The sequence below is a fragment of the Malaclemys terrapin genome, chromosome 7, assembly GCF_027887155.1.
Source record: "Malaclemys terrapin pileata isolate rMalTer1 chromosome 7, rMalTer1.hap1, whole genome shotgun sequence".
NCBI lineage: Eukaryota > Metazoa > Chordata > Testudines > Emydidae > Malaclemys > Malaclemys terrapin.
Window position 1 is genome coordinate 56,256,661 of NC_071511.1, and position 23,782 is coordinate 56,280,442.

General features: G+C 50.3%; 1 protein-coding gene across 1 annotated transcript; it reads left to right on the plus strand.

Annotated features, from left to right (window-relative positions):
- Nucleotides 1-1,727: 1,727 nt before the first annotated feature.
- Nucleotides 1,728-23,125, plus strand: SCD (stearoyl-CoA desaturase). The gene is made up of 6 exons (XM_054034504.1): nt 1,728-2,185; nt 7,118-7,391; nt 14,372-14,502; nt 15,514-15,719; nt 17,146-17,378; nt 19,365-23,125. Exons 1-6 carry the CDS (start codon nt 2,159-2,161, stop codon nt 19,562-19,564), a joined length of 1,071 nt encoding a protein of 356 aa, XP_053890479.1. The 5' UTR covers nt 1,728-2,158; the 3' UTR covers nt 19,565-23,125.
- The last annotated feature ends 657 nt before the right edge of the window (nt 23,126-23,782 follow it).

Below are 23,782 nucleotides of genomic sequence, written 5' to 3' on the forward strand. Positions count from 1 at the left end.
TTCCCCCAAAGAGTTCAGTACAGCTCCTCTTTGGAGGACATGGGAAGAAAATCTGGTTTTGTCTTTCTAGGAACCAGCACCTTTGAGTTTGAGCAGAGATCAGCCCAGGCAGAGACAGATCCTGGATGGGCCCAATTGACCGTCACCCTGTACTTGTGTTGTCACTCATGTCAGGTGATGAATTCCACCGTTCTGGGGTGCTGGGTGATTGTGCCTCAGTTTCCCCACCTGTAAAATGCGGATAATGATACTGACCTCCTGTGTAAAGTACTTTGAGATCTAGAGATGACACATGCTAGATAAAAGCAGTGCATTGTTATTTATACTAGGGTTGGTTGAGAGTTTCCCCTGGAAACTGTCTTTTTGGATTAAACAAAACTTTTCACAAAACATGTCTCCTTTTCATGGAACATTTAGATTTGTTGTTGAAAAAATGAAAATTTCCAGTTTTCAGCCAAAAGAACTTTTGTGTATTTTTTGTTTGTTTTTCTTGTTGAGGCAAAGTTGGTATTTTCAACAGACTGCTTTCCAACTCCTTTTCTGCCTCGCTCTGTTCCTCGCTCCGCAGCGCCTGCTGACAGCAGCTGAGAAACGTGATAAGTGGGAGCTCCTGGGTGTGGAGCAAGCTTTTAACATCTCATGATTGTCAACGCTTGTGATTCCATTGCAAATGTCATGATGTTTGGGCTTTCTCCTAAAGCCCCAGCTCCTGGAGTCAGGTGATTTCAAAAGAATCCCAGCCTTCCTCTTTAAAAGAACGTGTCCAGCCCTCGTGATTGCTGAGGAAAGCTTAGAAATGGGACCCCCAAGGCTCGAACACCAGAGACAGATACAAAGAAACCCAAATATAGCATTTAAAAGCCTCTCATGATTTTAGAGCCAATCTCGCGATTTGGAGGCGTGACTCGCGGCTTGGGAAAGGCAGCAATACTGGTATCAGGTGACTAAATGCAGCTGGGCTCTATGGAAAATTTGGCTCCAAATGTCCTAGCCAGCTTTGCACCCTGATCAGCGCAGTTTAGAGACCCAAGGCTTCCAGCTACACGCCCACCCATCACCCGTGTCTGCCAGCTGCCCTTGCCTAGGTTGTGTCCATTGCTTCCCAGGTGGCCCCTTCAGGGGCGCAGGAAGCCTTTAGCAGCGGCCCTGTTAGCGGGAGGCAGCTCTTTGCAAACCAGCTAGAAAGGATGGCGCATCAGAGAGGATGCAAACCGGCTCCCCCCGGCTGGGCTTTGCCAGGGAAGGCAGCTGAGGGATGCTGCCCAGGCGCTGGAAGAAGGGCGGTGGGAGATACTGAGAGCCCAGCTACCTGGCAGGGTTAGCACGAAAAACACCCCCCAGGCAACTCATGGCATTTCACTGGCAGCTGTTTCCTGGGAATCCCCCCAGGGAAGCCCCCTCGTACGAGCCACTCGCCCCCCACCCCCACTCCCCAGCAGCCCCCTTTCCACCAGCCACAAGCAGAGGGATGCAGAGGGTTCAGTTCTAGGAGCCAGCACAGGCGAGACCTCCTGACCCACTTTCCAGGGCAAGGTAACTCTAGGTCATCGCCATCTCGCTCAGCTGAGGCTGGCAGCTGCGCGTTTCTCTTCCCACTGGGGGAGGGCCCCGGCTCCCAGCCTGCAGCGGAGCTGAGCCTAGGACAGAGCGCTACAGTCCAACAGCAAAGCGAACAGCAGATTGCTGACAGCCAATGGCGAGGGCAGCCTTAGGTGGCACCAAATTTCCGCCAACCAATAGAATTCCCTCAGCAAGTCTAAAGGCATCATTAGCGATTCTCCCATCCTCATCCTCTTCATCAGCATCCTTCTCCTCACCTGGTATTGCTCTGCCAGTCCCAAGAAGAAAATAACAACAGCAGCAGGCGCAGGGCACCGGAAAGCTTTACTACCTCAGCCCTGGCAGCTGCAGCCTGCTAAGCCAAGGAGGGGGACGCTGCTGAAGTGCTGCGAGAGCTCCCCGCGGCAAAGCACGATCCATCTCCCGGGATCACGTTACCACGGGCACCAGCAGAGGCGGCGTCTTCACTGAAGCGCAGAGCGGCTCTGCCAGCAGCAGCACGCAGCTCTCCCTGAGGGGATCACAAGCGGATCTCCGCAGAGGAAGCCGCCGGCAGTAGCTATACATACAGCTCTACACACACGCGCGCAGTCCCCAGATGCCTGCCAGCGTGCTCCAAGAGGAGGTAAGCTCATCACAAGAAAGAGCCCTGGCTGTGTCCTCTAACTTCTAGAGACCTGCTACGTGAGCTCTGCTGAATAGATCCCTGATGCCACCAGCTCGAATCATTTCTTTTTCACAGGGGGTTTAGTTAACTAGAACTGGTAAATTCTGGGGGGCGGGGTTAAAATCTCGTTGCTTTTGTGTTACTCTCAAAGCATTAACAAACGCAATTTGCTGCTAACCTGAGACCGACTGAGCCCACAGAGGTGGCGCAAGATCTTAAATAGTTAAGTATGCCGCTGAAATCTCCTTAAGGAAGGGGGTGTGTGGAGAGAGGAGTGAATCATCAACTGCTGGTTTTGCGGGGAATTTTTTTGAACAAAGCCTTCAGAACCATAGAAATGGTTCCATGCGAGTCTCTTGTGCAGATGGCCGATGGTTTTTATTAAAACTCCCACTGGAAATCTTTTCCTGTTTTTAAACCGACGTTCTCCTGCAGTGTTTGTAACCCAAACATTGCAGCACTGTGCTAGCCTAGGACACTCAAGGTGAAATTGACTAGAAAGCAAAGTGAAATTGATTATGCTGTGAACAAGGCAAGAGTAAATGAGAGGTTGCAAATGTCCAGTGTTCAGTCATCCTCAGCTTTTAATAATAACCTGGGGTGGGGGAAAATTAGACTTTTAAAAATGAATGATCTCCGGGCAGTTTCCGTTCTAGACGGATTTAGCTGATTCTCCCATCTAACGCCTCCTATCCACAGCCCGTCTGTGCAAAGTGGGAGGGAAATGCTACCAGCTCAGAATGGCAGGGTGTGGAGGACTACACGAGGTGCAGGGATGTGGAGAGCCCTGCCCTCTCTCCAGCAGAAATGCATGCCAGGACTGATGTTTTCCTTTCGTTTTTAAATATTTATTTAGGGACTAGATTTAACTGACACATCTGCCTTCTCTCTTTTTCTCAAGGTTGTGAATGGCCCCGCGCTATGTCGCTTGTGGGGTGCTGCCCTATACTGGCCTGAAATTGTATTACTGGGGTCTGGTCCTGCGTCCAGCTCTACAGAGCACATAAACTCTAGTAGGCTGTCTGGTCTGGCTGTATACCGGTTCGCCTACTGGGTGCTTAATGTTGGGGGTGGGGGGTGGGAACATCTGTTCTGCACATGGGAGCTGCAGAGTCGTTCATGAATGAGGGGGCACTCATGTAAATGATCTAGCCACTCCCCCACCTCTGGACCCCAAAGCAGCCCTGTTCAATCCCAATCCTTCTCTCAAGGCAGAGGCAAGAGGAGCCAGCATAGCCCTTAGGCCAGGAGATAACTCCTCTCTCTCTCCTCCCCACCCCATTGGTCTCCAGCCAAGTGAGCCCCTCCTCCCCCCGTCTCTCAGCTGGATTTCAGAGCTGTCTGTGGGCCATATGGCCTCTCGAAGGCCTACGCAGGGAAGATGACCAGCATAGCTGTGCTGCTATAATTATATCAATGTCAGTAAAATTCCCTATGGGGTCAATCTGGGATAAGAGCATCAATGTGGGGTGTAATTATACAGGGATAGCTATGCTGGTAATTTTCCCTATCTAGACAAGCCCTGAGCCCCCTTGGCCAATTATCATGCAGCCAGGGAAGTATGGCTTCCTGGTAGGAGGTCATATGGGTATATCTGACATTTGGGCTGGGGAGAACCCTAATGTGCCTAATATCTGGATTATAATGCATTTCTCAGGCACTTTAGGTCTGTCCCCAAAACCTCTGGATGTATCATTACTATGAACATAAGAACGGTCATACTGATTCAGACCAAATGTCCATTTAGCCCAGCATCCTGTCTTCTGACAGTGGCCAATGCCAGGTGCCCCAAAGGGAATGAACAGAACAGGTAATCATCAAGTGATCCATCCCCTGTCGCCCATTCCCAGCTTCTGACAAACAGAGGCTAGGGATACCATCCCTGCCCATCCTGGCTAACAGCCATTGATGGACCTATCCTCCATGAATTTATCTAGTTCTTTTTTGATCCCCGTTGTAGTCTTGGCCTTCTCAACATCCTCTGGCAAAGAGTTCCACAGGTTAACTGTGAGTTGTGTGAAGAAATACTTCCTTTTGTTTGTTTTAGATCTGTTGCCTATTAATTTCATTTGATGACTCCTAGTTATTGTGTTATGAGAAGTAAATAACATTTCCTTATTTACTTTCTCCACACCAGTCACGATTTTATAGACCTCAATCATATCCCCCCCTTAGTCATCTCTTTTCCAAGCTGAAAAGTCCCAGTCATATTAATCTCTCCTCATATGGAAGCAGTTCCCTACCCCTAATCATTTTTGTTGCCCTTTTCTGAACCTTTTCCAATTCCAATATATCTTTTTTGAGACAAGGTGATCACATCTGCATGCAGTATTCAAGATGCGGGCATACCATGGATTTATATAGTAATATGATATTTTCTGTCTTATTATCTATCCTTTCTTAATGATTCCCAACAGTCTGTTTGCTTTTTTGACTGCTTCTGCACATTGAGTGGGTGTTTTCAGAGAACTATCTACAAATACTCCAAGATCTCTTTTTTGAGTGGCAACAGCTAACTTGGACCCCATCATTTTATATGTATAGTTGGGATTATGTTTTCCAATGTGCATTACTTTGCATTTATCAATATTGAATTTAATCTGCCATTTTGTTGCCCAGTCACCCAGTTTTGTGAGATTCTTTGTAGTTCTTCGCAATCTGCCTGGGACTTAACTATCTCAAATAGTTTTGTATCATCTGCAAATTTCGCCACCTCACTGTTTACCCCTTTTTCCAGATCTTTTATGACTATGTTGAATAGGACTGGACCCAGTACTGACCCCTGTGGGACACCACTATTTACCTCTCTCCATTCTGAAAACTGACCATTTATTCCTACCCTTTGTTTACTGTCTTTTAACCAGTTACCAATCCATGAGAGAACCTTCCCTTTTATCCCATGGCAGTTTTCTTTGCTTAAGAGCCTTTGGTGAGGGACCTTGTTAAAGTCACATTGACTAGAAGAGAATTGTGGGGAGACAGGGCCCCAAGCTGGGATGCAAGAAGACAGCTCTCCAGCAACAAAGCTGTCTGGCAGCATGGATTTGCCCTGGCTCTTCCTTTTAAATGGAAATATGTTTGATTCCAAATGTCTGCAAGAGAACCTGTAGAGTGCCTGGGGATCCTCCAAGGGGAATTTCTCAGCCTCTATAACAGTCACTGTGGGGAGGTATTGCTGAGGCTGTGGATTCTGCCTGGGAAAGGGAGGAGTTGGGTGGCCACATAAACAGCATGGATTGCTTGTAATGCCTCCCTCAAGAAACTGGGCCAAAGTGGAGCCCTGGCCCCAGAGGGTGCCCTGCCACCAGGAAGAACATGTGTGTGAGCCAACTTCTAATGCCCTGCCACCAAAGATACCAAATAGCCTTTGGAGAGGCAGAGCCACCTGTCCAGGCTTCCTCAGTGTGTCCAGAAATATCAGGCCTGATTCTGCCATTCCAATTGGGTAGTGACTGTACACCCAGTTTGCACAGGTGAAAATGGCTGAGCAAGGTATAGCACAGCCCAGGCCCATTTGGGCTGATACTCAGGGGTCAGACGCTCCAACAAGTGCTTGGCCACTCTGAAAATCAAACCCATCATGCCCAGATTCAGACTTGAGATGGGCACCCCGGTGTGCAGACATGAAGCAACCACAACTGGCTGAGAGGAGGATCAGTTACTCCAGATTTAATGAAAGGATTCTGCCTAGTGAGGTCATTCGTCCATAATCCTTTCATTATGCATGTGTGATCTGGCACTCCTGCTAATACAGAGGGGTAGGGCATGTGAAGAATGAATGTTGTGTCATGTTTGCATCAGGGGAACTGGGAGCCAAGACTTCTAAGTTCTATTCTTAACTGTGCCACTGACTCACTGGGTGACTTCAGGCAAGTTACTTCTCTCTGTGCCTCGACTTCCCCATCTCTGAATGTGGGGGATAATGATACTGACCGGTAACCATGAGGTGCCAACTCCAAGGTTTTACTTAGGAGCATGCAACACTTTCCTTATCCTTATCACTCCTCACCCAGAGATCTCAAAGCACTTGGCACAGGTCGGCCAGTATTGCTCTCCCCTCTGGACAGAGAAGGAATATAAGGTAGTGAGAGGTGAAAAGGTACCACAAATGGGTTGTGAGGCTTAACCCAGTAATATCTGAACTGCCCTGAGATCTTCCATGGAAGGGGCTGTGGAAGGGAAAGGATGAGTATTAGGAGAAGCCCTGGGAACAAAGTGTGAATCTCATTCCCCCTGTTGCTGGTTTGCACATTGTAATTTATTGGTGGCTGAAAGAAACGAGCCCAGCCCAAGCTCTTAGAGACTCTTGAGTGATCGATGTAAAACACCCATTGACAAAGCCAAATGAGAGTGATTCCCTGCACCCTTAAGGAGATCTCTGCTGGTGGTGGTGGTGGGGTGTCTTTAAACACCTTCGCTCCCACTCTCCATGCCCCCCAAAGTCCCAGGGCTGAGATCCACCCCTGTATAGGGCACTACAGATCCTGAGAGGTGCCTAGGGATGAAGTGGTGTCTAGGCTTCACACTGACCCAGGGTGAGGGGTGGGTTGCACCACAGGAGAACAACATGCCATTGGCTGGGTGCTGCTGGGCCTGGCTGGAGAACCCCAGACCAAGTCCTGCTACCACTCAGAGGCTGCTTTAGTAACCTTCTCTCCTGCGCGCCCCCCGTCCCCGCTCAGGATATAATGCAGGAAATGGTGGGGTGGGGGGGTGGGGATGCTGTGATGGAGAGATAGCCAGCCCCAGCTCCTAATGCCCCTCTGTCCTAGGAGATGGGTGTGATGATGGATCAGCAGCCCAGAGCCAGCCCCTCTTGATCCTTGAGGTGGGGACCAGATTGTAACCAACACAATGTTGTTTGTTTTTAATGTCCCCTCCCAATGCCAGCTCTCCAAGGATCTCCCCTCCTCCACCATCACCGCCAGGGCAACGAGGAATGGGGGAGCAGGCATGGAGAAGGCCCTGTCCAACCAAGAGGACTTGGGAGGAGACCGGGGCATGACGGATGATATCTTTGACGAGAGCTACTGTGAGAAGAAGGGCCCCAAGCCTGCCAAGAGATACGTCTGGAGGAACATCGTCCTCATGAGCCTGCTGCATTTAGGGGGCTTGTATGGGTTGTGGCTGATACCTGCAGCAAAGCCTGTCACCTTGGCATGGGGTAAGTGGAGGGGACTCTCCCATCTTCCCTGTATGATGGTGAAACTGCAGGGGGCGGAAGAATACAATCACCCAAAAGGAGATGAGGCCAGTGCCTGAGGGTAATAAAGAGTAGAAGTTGCAGAAACTGTCACGGGGTCTTCCAGGAGCACAAGAGTCAGGCTTGCAGAGCTAGGTGTCTCATGTGAGTGAAGGCACAGGAATGAATTAAAGCTGGAGCTAATTCTTGTATCGCTTCCCCAAACACACAGATAAAAATTGAAACGTTAAGTTAGACTCCAAGGCAACCTTGTACAACTTCATTAGGTTGTTTCACACGCAACCAGTTCCAGTCAAGGCTGCAATGGATGAGAGATGACTAAGGCAAACCCGCTGGGGTCAGATATGCTCTCCCCACTCAGACCCTCTGGCCAGTGTTAGAACCAAACTCATCTTCTGAAATGCATGGCTGAACTGCAGCTGGGATCAGGATGGGAGGTGCCGGCTCTCACCAGAGACCCTGTCTTTCACAAAACTTTTTCTGACCTATTTTGAAGACTTGAGCAGTTTGGTTAGTTCAGATGACGAGGTGTGGTGAAATGTGCCTGAAGTTCTGACTGCTTCTCTGATCCCAGCCTCTGACTATTACAGAAATGGAGCATTTTAAACTAGAGATGGGGGTCTCATTCATGTCTGATTTACACGGCTGAGTAAGAAAACAGAGTCAGGCCCTCCAGTTTAGATAGTTCTAGCCAGATGCTCCCTTGGTAACAATCTGGCAAACCAGGCTGCTGGACAGTCCCTTGTGAGATCTGGCTGGGATCTCCCTTGCTGTCCTTCCATGCCACTGCCAGGCTTGGGCTGGTCTACTCTCAGAGGCTTCCTTCTGGGATGCTTGGGCCTCTGGACCTGGCTAGAGGCTGGGAGGATAACAGCCAGAGCTGGGAAGAGAGATCTCCTTCCAGAAGCAGGCAGGAGGCTTAATTGTTACCCCTTGGATTTCCAAGACCTGCTGGTTTGACTCTCTGCTCCTGTGACTGTAGCAGGCAGTGGCTGGTGGGGTTGCCACAGGCATGGTTCACAGTCTGCCGAAAGGTGGTGGCGAAGGCACCAGCATGAAGCCAGCATCACTCAGAATGCTGCCATGCACAAAATGGTCCCTTTACAAAAGAATCCTGTTGGGCTTTTACCCTGTGAAACTGATATGCTCCAAGGACAGCGTCTTCTCCTGCATCCCCCATAATCTGGGAACTGTGCATGCTGTCCCAGGGGCTGACCTCGCTGGGGGGAATATGCAGCATCAGCATGTCCTTGGGGGAAGCTTTCAAGGCCCTTGACACTGTTTTGTGCAGCAGAAAGCCTTGCTCTTCGGGCCCTGTTGCTCTCTGGTGCAACACTATCTGTTCTGAAAGCCCCAGCTCCAGCCTTGCATGCAGAGTTCTGGGAGCCTCACAGACCTGCTCCAATGGAGCGTCTGGCTGCACCCTAGAGATGGGTCTGCACCTCAGCATTCAGCACGGCAGCCAGACACCCTCAGAACTAATTCAGGGTGGGGTGAGGAGGAAGGGGGTTGGTTTGGTGGGTTTCTTCCAGGGAAATGGGACAACCATGTGGTCCAGCAATGGGATGAGCTGGGGTCCATGTGGGAGTTAAATAATGTCTGTCCTTCTTACCCTTCCCCATCTAACAGCATTTCTAATGCATCCCTAAGCACATCTGCCCCCTCTGTTCTCATCCCATTTTGCTCCAGTGCCCCCAGTCTGTGTCTCACCTTCCTCTGTCTCTGGTAGTGCCTTAGATCTGTTCTTCACAGCACACTTGTGTTCTCAGTTCTGTACTGTTGCTTTTCTTTGCTGTTTTCTGTTTCAGGTTGATCTTTCTGGGTTTTAATTTCAGTTTAGCAGTGTCCTACCACCTGGGACAGATGAGCATCCCTTATTCAGAATATATACTACAGTCGTAGCTCCAGTCTATGCTCTACCACTACTGTAAGCTGCGGAGTCTGGGACCAATAGCATATTATATTTTTGTAAGGAATTACTCATAGTTATACCATCCTAAACCACTCCTCTGTAGGCTTGATGTTCACATCCCTCAGAATCCTATAGACTCTCTGGTTCTATCCCCTTTAATTTCCATCTTGCCGGGTTCTACATACTAAGTTCTTATTGCTTTTCAAGCTCTCCAGCCCTTTGCTGATGTTTGCCTTTCTCAGTTCCTGCCCGTTTTATATCACACAATCTCTTTCTGGACCAGAGTTCCCCAGAACTACATAGTATTGCTGGTCAGGCAATGTCCCTCCACTGCAGCATCTGTGAGATCCCTTTGGTCTCTCAACATTGCTGCTTTCTGTGCATCTCCCCTATCATTAGTGTCCAGCCAGGGATTCTCTTTCCCCAGAGGCACTACCTGCATTTGACAAGGCCGACTCTGGACTCTTTTATGTCCTGACTGTGGCCCTCTGTTGTGGCCAAAACGCATGGAAGGGAAGTCAGGGAGGGTGGTATACCCTCACGGCTCTGTGCTGGGGGCCATTCTGTGCATGCTGTCCTCCTTGCACTGTGGTGGAGCAGCCTGGGGGTTGCTTTGATTTATGGCCTGTAATGGCCATAAAGGGGCTATACATGGATCAGCATGGTGCAGGGGTGTTTTAACAATGCCCATTTCCTGCAGTGCCAGCAGTGGGGAACATGTGGGACATTTGTTCTGTGGTGCTGTGGGATCATCCTTGCACTATGGTGATGCCTCCCTGGGCCAGTTAGGCAGAGCTGGCAGCCAAAGAACCCTGGCGGCGCAGTACAAATCAGCTGCACTCCACCTGGGGATCTGGCCCATATTATCTAACCTCTCTACAGACGCTCCTGTGTTACTCTTTCCTCAAAGCTGTTGGCAACACCTCCTAATTTAGTATCCTCTGCCGATTTAATTAATGTGCCGCTTGCCTCTCCTCCAGCTCAGAGAGGAGGCAGGATATTTCTGAACAGAGCTGTCATCCCATTCTATCCACAATTACTCCTTCTAAACACTGGCCTTTGGAAACGGTGCATACGTGGTGCCCTTATCCTGCTCCTGGGAGCCTGTTCCATAGAGGAGTCAGACTTCCCTTCATTTTCAAGCACCACAGCCCCAGAGATAGGGGAGTAGTTCATCCCCGAGTTGTGCAAAGAATGGACGAACAGAACTTTCCATCTCAATGCCAGTGAAGTCAATGGAGTTTCTAGATTCATAGATTTTTCAAGCCATTCGGATCATCTGTGTAACACAGGCCAGAAATCCTCCCCCAGATTCTATTTGATCTGTAGTGTATCTTTGAGGCATCCAGTCTTGAGCTAAGACTTCAGGTGATGGGGAATTCACCGTGTCCCTAGATGAGTTATTCCAATGGTTGTCCCTGGTCCCCTGGAATAACTGAAATCTGAATCTGGCTCACAGAGAGGGTAAGGCCAACACTTTCAAAGCGGCCATTGAGTATTGGGTGACCAATAAGAACAAAAAGATAGTCCCTGCCCCACAGAGTCTTTGATTAGCTACAGCAGTCGGTCACAACCACCAGGCGGGGAGAGCACAAGGTTACGGTCACATGGTTTTGACTGATATCAACAGGGGTCTCAGCTGTAGCTGAAATCAATCAGAGCTGCAGGTGCTCAACATCTCTGCAAAGCTGACGGCTGTCTCATGTTGGGCACCCAAAATCAGAGGCTACTTATTTACATTTCAGTCCGAGGTCCATGCCCAAGGCTGCACAGTGAGTCAGTGGCGGAGCTGGGATTACAAGCAGAGTTTTGGGCGCCCGGCCCTGTTCTTTAACCCACTCCCCGCTGCAATAAAACCTACTCTCTCATACTGCCAAAATTCCTTCAGTGCCTTGTCTCCCTTTCCTTGTGTGCCTCCCTGTATTTGTCCACCACTCCCCTATCAGTTAGCTCTCCCGTAGGAGGTGCTATAAGCCAATCACTGCCTGGCATTTGTCTAGCAAAGGGATAACTGAGGTTCCTGAGCCCCTCTGTCACTCTGGTGGCCTTTTCCAGTACCTTAGCCAAGAAACAACATGACCAAGACTGAAAGCAGTGGCCCAATGCAGTGTCTCTAGGCCCGGGCTCAGGGCTATAAATAGAGCATCTAGTTCCCTAACCCACAGTTTTCTTTTTAATGCTATTAAAGTTGACTAAAGATTCTCCAGTTTAATTCTCCAGGGACCCAGCTAGGGATGCTCTGGATCTGTCCCCTGTATGTTGCCTGGCTGCACCCTTCAACTACTTGTAGAAAGCATATGGCCTAGTGGTTAGAGCATGAGCTGGACTCCTGGGCTCTAGTCACAGCTCTGCCATGGACAAGCAGTGTGATCTTGGGTAAGTCAATTTGCCTTCCTGTGCCTCAGCCTGTCTGTACAATAGGTATAAAGTCACACAGAGGTTTCATGAGCTGAGGTTTGCAATATGTTTCCACAGCATCTTATGTCTAGGGAGCACCGTGGGTTCTGACAAATTCCCCGTCACTGAGAAGCCTCACTCTCCCCAGCCCTTTCCTCTTGCTCCTTCATGTGCTTGTCACTGGGGTTCCAGCGGAAATTGTCACCCGGACCCGCAGAGCTGTATGTGACTGATTGAACCTTCCCCCTCTTTTTCCTTTTCCTGCATCTCCCTGGTTCCAGCAGGATCAGCCATGTGGAAATACTGAGAGTCGCCTTTCCTGCCAGAAATAGGGGACTCATTCCCTTAAGGGCTCCTGACCCAGCTTTGCAGACCTGAGAGGTGCTGAGACATTTAGGTTGTTTTTCTGAAGCAAAACCACACTCCAAACCTTTTGATGCTCTCCTGTCATTAAACCAAAGCTGGGACCGACCCGAAGCCCCAGGCCCAAGCCCCCTCCTGCTCCGACAGAGCTGTGGGGCAGGCCAACTCAGAACTCTGTAGCCCAGGGCCGTCTCTATCAACATTGCTCCTCCTCTCGTGTCCTCTTCTCCTGTTGATGTCAGTGGCAAAGCTCTCACTAACTTCTGTGGTGCAGAGTCAAGTGCTTTGTTCTCCACCTTTCTGTTCCTTGCCCCCTTCCCCGCCCAACCTCCATCCTCCTCAAATCACTTTTGCCTGCCTTGGGAATCAGTTGCTCACCCGGTGACCCCTCTGCCCCTGGCAGATTTCAGAGCCTCCAGGGGGAGAGGAAGTTTGACAAGGGAGGATATGTAGGGATAGGCAGAGTTATGGAGAGCATTGGTGGTGGTGGCCAGAAGCTTGTTTGATATAATAGCGGGTGGGGAACCAGCGGTGGATTTGAAGAGAGGAATGATGGGATCTGATCAGCAGACATGGAAGATGACTCTAGCAGTTGCACCTTGTACAGTGTGGAGTGGGGGGCAAGTATGTGTTTGAGATGCCAGAGAAGGATGGTGTAGTAGCTGAGGCTGGACATGAGGGCCTAAGGAGAGTTGTGGCCCTGAGGGTGGAAAGAAAGCCTGATCTGGGAGCTTCGAAGAGGAAGAAGTGACAGGTGATTACTGGAGAGTAAGCACGGATAGGTTTGAACTAAGGAGCTGTGTGAAAAACAAATGGGCACTCCTGGAAACTATGGTGACAAACAACAACCAAAGGCTTTGTATTTAAAAATAGATACTCGGAAGATAACTCTCACTTGTCCTTCTTTCTCCCAGCAGCCACTGGCAGAATCCACATTGTTAGGATTTTAGGTGGGATGTGTTAAAGGGCATTAAGTGGGCACCAGAGGTACTGCCAAGTGTACCTGTGATTCCTGCTTATATACACAGGCTGAAATCAGTGCAGTTGAACCATGGAAGGTATTTTCCCAGGGGATATTAGGAGGTGGATTTTGCACTGAACAAGGATCGACTGGTAGGCACTGTGGGTGCATCCTCTGAGATTACAGGGAGGGAGGGGAGAATGTTAAGGTTTCTTCAGTTCTTGTGACTGAACTTTTGGCCCTTCCTTCTGATCACGTTTTGCTTTTCAGGTGCATATCCAAGCTCCCAGTTTTCCTCTGATATTTGAGCCCTTGGGGTGCTGTTGGAAAAGTGCCACAGGGTCTTAGCTCTAGGACCAGTAGCTATAATCCATTGTAAACTCTGTCCTCGGGCCAGTATATGGGGATAGACCTATGCACACGGGGACAGGGTGTCATGGGTCTGGAAGACAGAAGAGCACATGCTTTTTATCCAAACAGGCCTCTCTCCTTAAGGGATGGAACTCCACCTGACTGACTCATGACAGCACCACGGGGGAGCAAACAAAAAAAAGCCAACTTGATACTTTTCCAATCCACCACCAATCACTTGTGGCCTGTGTACGACTTGGCAATGAATCTAGAAGCTGAGCAGAGAGGAGAACTGAGGAGTAGGGAGAGGAGGCGGGAGGGAAGGGGGAAGCTGAGCAGTCTCCAGTCAATGATGGAGCTGAAGGTATGGTCTAGGATCTGATGGGACAGCCATTTTCCCCAGCTCACTCCTGCTTGGGTATTCAAAAGGGTGGGAGAGAGAAGATGACCCTGTGTGTAGTTCACTTTCTGTAACATCTAAAAACACCTGCCAGTCAGTGTGATGTCTAACATTGTAGTGTGTTTGGGGGGCGGGAAATAAGCATATCTATAGAGAAATCTTAAGAGCTTAACCCTATAGCGGGGCCCCTCGGTAACTATGCAGGATAGCTATCCAGGCTTAAGTCATCTACCACGGAAAGGTGTAAATGCCAAAGAAGTCTAACTAGGAGAAATATGATGAAATGAACTAGGAAGAGGAGAATTTATCCAGATTATCAGGGGAAATGCCAGAAGAGCGAGATCTGTTAGAGTTGTTGCGACAGGGCTGTACTGGAAGCAGCAGTTTTATTCATTGAGTGTCCATCATCATGGTATCAAAGTACAAGTGTCTCTTTTGCCTGTGCATCTTCAGAAGACAGTTCTGCTCTTGTGTTGGATCAATGGAAACTTTCCAACTGGACAACTTGCTCTAACTTAGCTGACTCATCGCCTTTCACCCCCTTTTCTCATGTCCAGGGTTCCTGTGTTTCCTGCTGAGTGCTCTGGGGGTCACAGCTGGAGCGCATCGTCTCTGGAGCCATCGGTCCTATAAAGCTGGCTTGCCCCTCAGGATCTTTCTGGCCATTGCCAACTCCATGGCTTTTCAGGTAGGAACCCCTCTCACTGGTTGTCAGCTTGCCTGTCCATAGGAAAGCAATGAGTCACAGTCCCTTCTTCTGTACCATTCCCCTCTGACAGCTGTATCTCCAGAGTTATGCCTGAGATCAGAGATCTTCACCTTTCACATAAGGGGGAGACTTACTGAGTAACACTGCTGCTGGGATGGGTGAGGGGTATTGGGAGTGGGAGAATGGCTAAGGAAATACACCAATAGGAAATCACTCCAAACCAGGAGGATTTCGCTCTCCCTCCAGGGGCTCTTCTCCTCTTGACAGTTGTTTCTGATTCCCATGAAGGACTTGGTGGAATTAGAAAGTGATGACTTATGGGCCTAACTTTCCTCTTGCTTAGAAAGTTGCTAAAAGGAAATACTTTCACCCAGCGTGTAATTAGGCTGTGGAACTCATTACCACAGGAAGTCATTGAGGCAGAGAACTTATCAAGATTCCAAAAGGGATTGGACATTTATACAGATAACAAGAATATCCAGAATTACGATCATAATTAATGACAACAAACTTTCTTTAAATGTTTTTTTTCAGGAAATGTTTGAAAAACTATTTTTTTCCATTTCAAAATGGAAAATTTTCATTTTTTGAGACCATCCAATTGGGGGGGGGGGGGGGAGATTCACCCTGGGGCTAAACTGATGAATCAGTATTGGCAAAGCAGCAGAGCTAACCAAATCCCCCAAATGATCAATTAAAAAAAGTGAATTAACAAACAATAGAAGCTTTTGAGGAAAACTTAAATGTTCTGAGGAAAAATTTCTGGTTTTGAAAAAATGGCCAATTTTTTTCAAAACACAAATCGAATAAAACCCATAAAAATATGGACTTAAAGTCAATGAGATTTAGGCACCTAAACCAGTTAAGGGATTTTGGTAAATTCCACTAGGTGCCATTTTGCTTCTTTAGACACCCGACTACGTTGTGTATATATAGCCCTAGCTTTAATCCTTGCTGATCTGGTGAGTCATCCAGCCATGTTCATTCCAGAATGACATCTACGAGTGGGCCCGAGATCACCGCGTCCACCACAAGTTCTCCGAGACCGACGCGGACCCTCATAATGCCACGCGGGGCTTCTTCTTCTCCCATGTTGGCTGGCTGCTGGTGCGCAAACACCCCGACGTCATTGAGAAGGGCCGGAAGCTAGACCTGGCTGACTTGAAGGCCGACAAAGTGGTGATGTTCCAGAGGAGGTGAGCCGGGTGCGGTCGGGGTAGGGGAAGAAAATAGGGTGATTGTGGCACAAGATGAAGGGCAGGTGTTGTGACCAATGTATCACTGGGGAACCAAAGGGGCTCTGAGGCATGGCATCCGGCTACAGGAATCTCTTGCAGGGGTAGTCAGTAGGCGAACCGCGGGCCCAATCTGGACCACCAGACACGTTTGAATGGACCTCAAAATCTTTTATTTACTTATTATCATTATTTTCTCTGGAGTCTGGACCTTGACTAGACCTTGACCAAGACATTTGGACCTTGACAAAAAATAATTGACTACCCCTCCTCCAGAGCAAAACTAACCCTCTTGGGATGGCTTAGGTGTAAGTGTTTGGAGTATTGGGGCCATTGTTTGGGAACCTGGGTAGAAATCCATGAGGAACAAGTTCCATCCAGCACTGCAGTGGGATATATTACATGTTTTCCTTTGTTTGTGGGACAGGAGGAAATGGGGTCAGAAAAGGCAGGGCTCCAGCCTCGCTGGAAATGTCGCTGGCACAGACGGCCCAGTGCCAACCGGCTGAATCCCTCTTGTATAGAACATGTCCCACTGCTGCTGCAGCCTTAGCAGGGGAAAAGCCCTGGGCAGCCTGTGCGGAACAATAGTTCCTAGGTAGGTTGGTGAGAGGAGAGGCTTCTGCTCGTATCTCAGGGCCTGCCTCTTGCACAACCCCCATGCCCCTGTGGAAATGGAAGAGGCACAAGATTCCCTCCCCGCACACACACACACCCCAGCTGCACCATATGGTGTCTCCCCCTGTGCAATCTCTCACTTGCTGGGATTGGGTTTTCCTCTTTCTATCCCCTCCCCCGCCGCGCACACACGGCCCGGTTCCCCAGGGCAGCCGAGCGCCAGGCCTCCGCCAGTGTGAGTGACAGGTTCCCTGACAGATGGAGGAGAGGACTCTCTGCAGCCCACAGGTAAGGAGCCAGAGCTTGAGCTGCAGCAGCCCATGCCCTGAGATCTGGAGGTCTCTGGTTTAATTCCAAGTGTGTCAGCCAAGATGGCAGCTGTCGCGCTCCCCCTGTACAAATGTGACCTGGCAACAATAATGATAAATGGAGCCCCAGGAAGCCTGGCAGCTCTGCTTCAAAGCTCATCTGCTGGGTCCTTCTTACCCCTGCCAGTGGGTGCGTGACTCTCATTGTGTGCCCAGCCTATCCCCTTTATTCTTCTATGCCCTCTTTGTCACTGCCCTTGTTTTCCTTTTTCTCCAGGGGTCAAACCAGGGCAGAGGTGGGCTGGTTCTGTGCTGTTTTCTTTGTATAGTTAAAATTAGCATCTTTTCCCCTGCCCCGGAGACTCAGCCCTGGTAGATGACCTGAACTGCCCATGCCCCTCAATGCTCCTCCATGGGATGCACCCGCCCATTAACTCTCTCCCCATTCTGTTTCCTGGAAGGTTTTACAAGCTTTCTGTGGTGGCCATGTGCTTCCTGTTCCCAACCCTAGTGCCCTGGTGCTTCTGGGGGGAATCTCTCTGCAACAGCTTCTTCCTCCCCGCCATCCTGCGCTACGTGGTGGTGCTCAACGCCACCTGGCTCGTGAACAGCGCTGCACATATGTTTGGCAACCGGCCCTATGATCAAAACATCAACCCCCGGGAGAACCGCTTCGTCACGTTTGGAGCCTTAGGTACGTTGGTGGCGTCTTTTAATTCCAAACCACTCCACAAACTGACTGTGAATGAGACAGGCAGAGATCACTGCACCCGCCACTGAAATGCAGCTGTGTCTGGGGAGGAACACAGCAGCTGTTCAGTAGTGCATAGCAACGGTGCAGGAGAGTCTGGGAGAGAAGGGAAGAGGAATAACATCCATTTATAAAACTGTGGGACAGGGGAAATTTTAGGTGCATAATTACATAAAATGGACCAGATCCTCAGCTGGTGTAAATCTGCATTGCTTTGAAGTCCATACAGCTATCCTGATTTACATCAGGATCTGACCCTAGGAACCCCAATGTTCCTGCACTCACATACGGGAAGGCCAGAAGCGCATAGACTCCATCTGGGTGATTTCGCCCACGCACCTGCAGACCTGCGCATTCACTGGAGTGTCTCATGCTCTAGTCAGTGGGTACATAGGGCAGGGGGTTATCTTCTCCAGTGTCCTGCATATAGCACCTCTTTATCTCAAATGAGATTTATTTGCCCTGCTTGAAGGTCTCACTGCCTGTTTGTTATGATAATTGCCCCCCGCTCTCTCTTTTCACCTCTGGGAAATGATGCTTCTGAAATAGCTGGACACACGCAGCCAGAAGTGCCCAGTGGTTTCTGAATTGAGACAGCCAAGTCCTGATTTTCAGAGGTGCTGAGGACCTGGGGAAAATGAGCCCAGAATCACCATTAGCTTTGTACTGCTTTCCTGGGCCAGATTCTCAGCTCGTGTGTATAGTAGCTCTGTGGACTTCGGCAGCACTCCACTGATTTACATGAGTTGGGGATCTGGCCCCAGACTTTCACTAGCGAGAGTTGGAGCTGCACAGTTCCCATCTGAATCTGAGCTTCTCAGACTCTGGGGCTTGAAAATGGATGGATGGAGCCTCCAAGAAGGGCCAGGACTCACTTCAGAGCTCACCAGGAGCTCAGCCAAAGATAGATGGCTTCTCTCTGGGAGACGGAGGAGGAATCCGAAACCCCCACAAGCCTCACTAGGCTCTCTGAGGGGGCCCATTTTAAGGGCTTTAATAAGGGGAGGCCCAGGCACAAGCAGAAATGCCAGAAATATCCTGAGTTTTCTCACCCAATTTGACAGCTTCAAGAGAGGGTCAGATAAACAGCCAACCGAGGTCTGGCCGGACCTGTGCTGAGATTAACCAGCCCTCACTTGTTCTCCCCTCCAGCCTGCCCTGGCCTCCTCACATGCCCTTAGCACCATCCTGGTCCTCCTCTGGTGTTGGACTCGGTGCAGAGGAGACGGGGCTGGTGGGTGATGTTACACATGGACAACTGGGGCTGAGGAGTCTCAGCTGGTGTTGGAAGAGGGGAGAGCAGCAGGACAGCCAGCCACCGGGGGCTGCTCAGCCCCTACTTCCCCCCGCCTTTCCCCGCCCAGTCAGGGTGCTGCGTGCCTGGCTCCGAGCTCTTTGTGACTGGCTGTTTGCAGGCACGTCCCATTGACAGGGCTGGTATTTTCTGACATTCTCCCTGCCTTGGCCTCTCACTGGTGCATTGTCACCAGCTTGTCGATGGGGGAGTGCGCACGTAGCCAGCGCTTCCGCCACTGCCTTGTCACACCGTGCTCAGAGCAGGGTCGATGGCCCAGTGGTAGCAGTGCTCGGGCTCACCCCACGCTGGCGCTTCCACTGATGGAGCTATGCCAGGGATAGACCAACACTGGGAGACTTTCTAGAAGCCCTCCGTGTAGACACAGCCTCGGCACACAGAGCCCTGGCTAAGCACAGGGCCTGGGCCAGCTCCCAGCGAAGTCAATGGGCTGCAAGGGGAGGAGGATCACGGGGCTGTCCCTGCCCCAAGGGGAGCACAGTCTGCATTCGGCACAGATGGCCCATTCTGAGGACATGTTGCCCGAGCCTGGGGAAGGGACTTCTATAGCATGACAGTTTCAAACCCAGCTTCAGGTGCATTTACAGTGTCTTGTCCCTGCTCTTCCGTTCCAGGCGAAGGCTTCCACAATTACCACCACACCTTCCCCTACGATTACTCCACCAGCGAGTTCGGGTGGCACTACAACTTCACCACAGCCTTCATTGATCTCATGTGCCTCCTGGGGCTGGCCAGCGACCGCAAGAAGGTCTCCAAGGAAACCATCCTGGCTCGGAAAATTCGGACTGGTGATGGCAGCCACAAGAGTGGCTGAGGGCCTGTGTCATCCCCCTACAACCTCTTCACTCACCCCAAGCGAGCTGGGCACAGGGTTTTATGTTCTATTTACTAACCATTGAATAATGCTATCAGGTTGCTTCAGATGATGATGATTTTAATCCCCTCCTGCACAATGTATTTTAAATGATGTATTTAAGACCTATAACTTTGTCTCTCTAATGCTCAGCAGCTCCATCCCTCTCTTCTCTCTTTCTTCTTTTTGTTCTTCTTTTGTCAAGTTCTCTCCCTTTCCCTCTAACCCCTCCATGCTTCATTCTCTTCTTGCCTCTGCCTCTCCTTGGCAGGGAACTGGTCAAAAGCCTGTCCGGGGCAGATCGTGCCGCTGGCTGGACAGTGGGAGTGGAGGGGAGTCTGTACCAGTTGGCTGAAGAGTTGAGCTAAGGTCAGGGACTCTTTCCCTAGAAATCCCCCTTTCCTGCCTCTGGTTCTCCTGCCCTCCCAGGGCTGCTGACTCAGGATATGAATGAGTGTTTCTCTATGAGAACAGCAGCAAAGGCCTTTTCCAGAAGGAATAGCAGCCCTGTCCCCTTCCTTGCTATCAACGAGAGAGCATGATGTTGTCTCCTTGGTGCTGGGCGTCCTTTGGCTCCTGTAGGCCAAGGAAAGGTGATGCTGGGGATGGGGAGAGGAGACCCTGAAAGCCTCTTCTGGAGGGGTAGCATCAGCTGCAGAACATGGTGGTGTGGGGCGCGACAGCTGCCTTCTCACCTCGCTAGAGTGTTGCAATGGCTCCTCTTGCCGCCCTGCAGCGTCTCAGTGCTAGAATTGCCTGGAACGACTCAAGCTGGGCTCCTAGCTGCCTGCGTGGGAAAGCTGCAGACAAGGACATCTGGGGAAACGAGGGGTTTGATGCCATTGAAATACACTGGCTTGGGATGGGACAGAATGGAACCGTGGGCAATATTTCTCAGGAAGAGACTCTTCCGGAAGAACGATAGCAGGAGAAGCCAGAAGGAAGTGACACAAAGCCCCATCTCTGTGTTAAGCTGCTTTGTGTGTCGGAGGAATGAGGTCCCATTTCTATGGAGAATGAGGTCCTAGTATGTGTCTGCGTCATACGGATTCTTGTTACTGAACACGGTTGAAATGGGGAGATGAAGGGGCAGCGGATATGGCCACATCCGAGCAAATTGATCCTGTGTGTGACCAGCTAGAAAGCGGGGATGATGCTATGTCAAAGACCCAGGGGAGCCTCGTGTCTGTGCAGATGGGCTTCCTGCAGCCAATTAACAAGTACCTGATAGAAACCGACACCAAAGCAGGGACACTGAGAGGGTTAAAGCATGAGAAAGTTACAGGGTCCCAGCCCAGTGCTGTGTGTGACCTCTTCCCAGCACAGCCCCTCTGAAGCTAGGAGGTGGAGCCACAGCTACTGGGCAGATCCAGGCTGGAGATGGGACTGAATTGCCCCACTGTGCAGGGCAGGAAAGCATGTTAGGTGGCCCATGATCAGCTCCCAGCCCCTTCCAAAGCAAATCAGAGATGTCCTGGGGCCAGTGACTGCCTGTTGCACACACTGCAGTGGGAAGTGCTGGTGCAGCCATTGCTGATGGCGGCCGTTCCCGTAACTCCCCCAGACACACGGTGCTAGAGCAGGGTGCTGGCTGCTGGGCCATGTGTAATTCGTCCCCTGGAGACAGGGCCTTTGCTCCGGCGAGGGGGGGTCCGCTGCACAGCGCCGCTGCCTGGGCACGGAAGGGGCCTGTTTCACTCCTTGGCAGCACTGACAGCGGAGGCTAATGCCAGGCTGACTGCGCTGTCTGAGGCCTCAAGACATTGGGGGGAAGGGTTAAAACCCTTGTGCGTTTCACCCCATAGCACTTACAGATGCCGCGGACAGGCGTGGCATTCCCATCAGCCACTCGCCAGATAGTGCTGTGGTGCTGGGTGAAAGCTAGCGAGGTGCCCAGGCTGCTGGATCCTGGGGCAGAGCTGGGAAAGGCTGGACTGGGGTGGAGGAATGATGCTGAGATGCTCCTTCCCCCTTCCCAGCTGTGCTGCGTATCCTCAAGGGCAGGGTCCAGCCTTCCCACTTTGGCCAAGGTGAGCACAGCACTGCTGATGTCTTGCTGCGGTCGCAAAGCTCTTGCTGTCAGCCAAGAAGTCGTCCCTGGCCTTGTTCCTGTACATTGCTGTGACCAGAACTGTCCAGCTTTGCAGCGCAGCCTGCCCTCTAACTGAGCTAGCGAGATGAACGGGCTCAGGAGCAGGCCACCAGCAGATAAGCCAGTCGGGAAGCTTTTAATTCCTGGGCTCTATACCCGGGAGGTGGATGGCTGGGTGGGATTCCCCACCACTGAGATTTATAACTGCTCAGAGGGTGGCTGTGGATAGTTTTATCCAACCGGATACAAAGAAACCTGCATGTCATAATCCTGGGCCAGGTCCATCCCTGGTCCAAACCCCACTGACTGGAGTCTACACCCTGGGTGAATTTGACCTCCCCCAATAGTTCTTCCCTCACCTCATCATCCGGACATGTTGTGTGATGCAACCTACTGTTCAGATACATGACACAACATGCTACGGCATCCACCATCCTCTCAGGAGAAAAGCAAGGGGTTGATCTGGATGTTGCCTCTAGATCCCAAGAGTATTGATCACATCCAAAAATGCTGACACAGTGGGGAAGCGGAGTGGAAGTAACCAAACAGCGCCGGTGTTTGCCCAGTCACTTTGTTGGTAGATTGGCATACATCTCTGGGTGCCTTAAGTCCTTAATACACATAGGAGTATTGACAGCTATTTGCAGGATGTTTTTTTCTTTGATGAATTATGGAAATGTAATTAATTATTTAATTGCCGTCATCAAATTGTGGGTGCAGGTGATTTTGAATGTATTGAGTTAGAATTTGTTAGATTAAGGAACAGATGCATCATTTTAAATAGAACCTTGTTTGCTTTGTATTTCTTTCTTTGGTGGCATGTTTGTATCCTAAGTGTGTTCTCTGTGAGTTTAGCTAAAGTGAGTCAGAGTGAGAGGTGGACGTAGACAAAGCACCAGCATGTCTAGTGGCTAGAGCAGCAGGCCTCCAGAGCTCTATTCCCAGCTTTGCCACTGACTCACTGAGAGATCTAGGGCAAGTCAGTTAACTTCTCCATGCCTCAGTTTCCCTCTCTGTAAAATAGGGATAGCATCCTACCTCACAGGGGTGTTGTGAGGCGTAATTAATACTTGTAAAGTGAGATCAGGTTGTGGAAGGCCAAATATACATGCTAGTGGTGGCGGTGGTGGTAAATGACTGGATTGCAAACAGTGTTCTCAGCCCCTCTGGTATCCTGGAGACGGGACGTGCAAGTGTTGGATAAGTAGTGAAGGATTGGAAGGTTGAATCTGTGCATTGTCTAAGTTCTGTTGCTATTGAAATGTGAGTGGGATACAACTTTCCTGGTTCGGTTTCTGCATTCTAAGATCTCCGTGTTTTGTCTACTGAAAAACTTTTGGAAATAATTTCTACTAATTTGGAATCAGGCGGCTGGTTGTGCTGATCTGAACTGGTATCTGTTCATAATAAAAGTTTACTTTAAAACTTGACTGCCTGATGACAAAGGGCTGGGCGGGCGAGAATCTTCAGAGACTGCTGTTCCTGCAGATATTTCCTCCTATGCGGGATTGGGGGGAAGGGAACCTGTCTTTTTAAATCTGGTGAATAAGCTGGTTTGCGGGCACTCACTCACAACCACGTACTGTGCAGTCACACCCCTGGAAGCGGGACGCTAGCTGTCCCTTCCATTAGGGGTTACTTCAGTTTAAATTCAACTCAGAGCCTCTCACCAAAACAGTGCAGCAGCTGACTGAAATGCATGCAGCAAAACACAAAATGCCAGCAGCTCAGCTCTGGGCACGGCTGAGCGTGGCACAGGACTTCAGTAACCTCATGCTTCAGGGGAGAGAGGAGGAATTTTCCTTCTGTGATAGAGCATCACTGGAGAGTGCTCCTGTCCCCTCTCCTCCTGCAGCTGGGCAGAAACTGGTCAGGGCAGGGACAGCCCCATTTAATACATGTCTATAGACTCCCCCCCTCCCCCCATCACTTCAGTTGTCTCGGAAACTGTAGTAGGGCTGGACCATCATTAGACAGCACTGTCCGGCTTCTCTAGAAGGGGGAGAGGGATAGCTCAGTGGTTTGAGCGTTGCCCCCCCCAAACACAGGGTTGTGAGCTCAATCCTTGAGGGGGACATTTAGGGATC

Excerpts from the sequence above, each read along its gene's own strand:
- SCD (XM_054034504.1), top strand. The coding sequence starts at position 2,159 with ATGCCTGCCAGCGTGCTCCAAGAGGAG. Across the intron at positions 14,503-15,513 it reads CCAACTCCATGGCTTTTCAG|AATGACATCTACGAGTGGGC; the intron begins GTAGGAACCCCT and ends TGTTCATTCCAG. Across the intron at positions 17,379-19,364 it reads CGTCACGTTTGGAGCCTTAG|GCGAAGGCTTCCACAATTAC; the intron begins GTACGTTGGTGG and ends CTTCCGTTCCAG.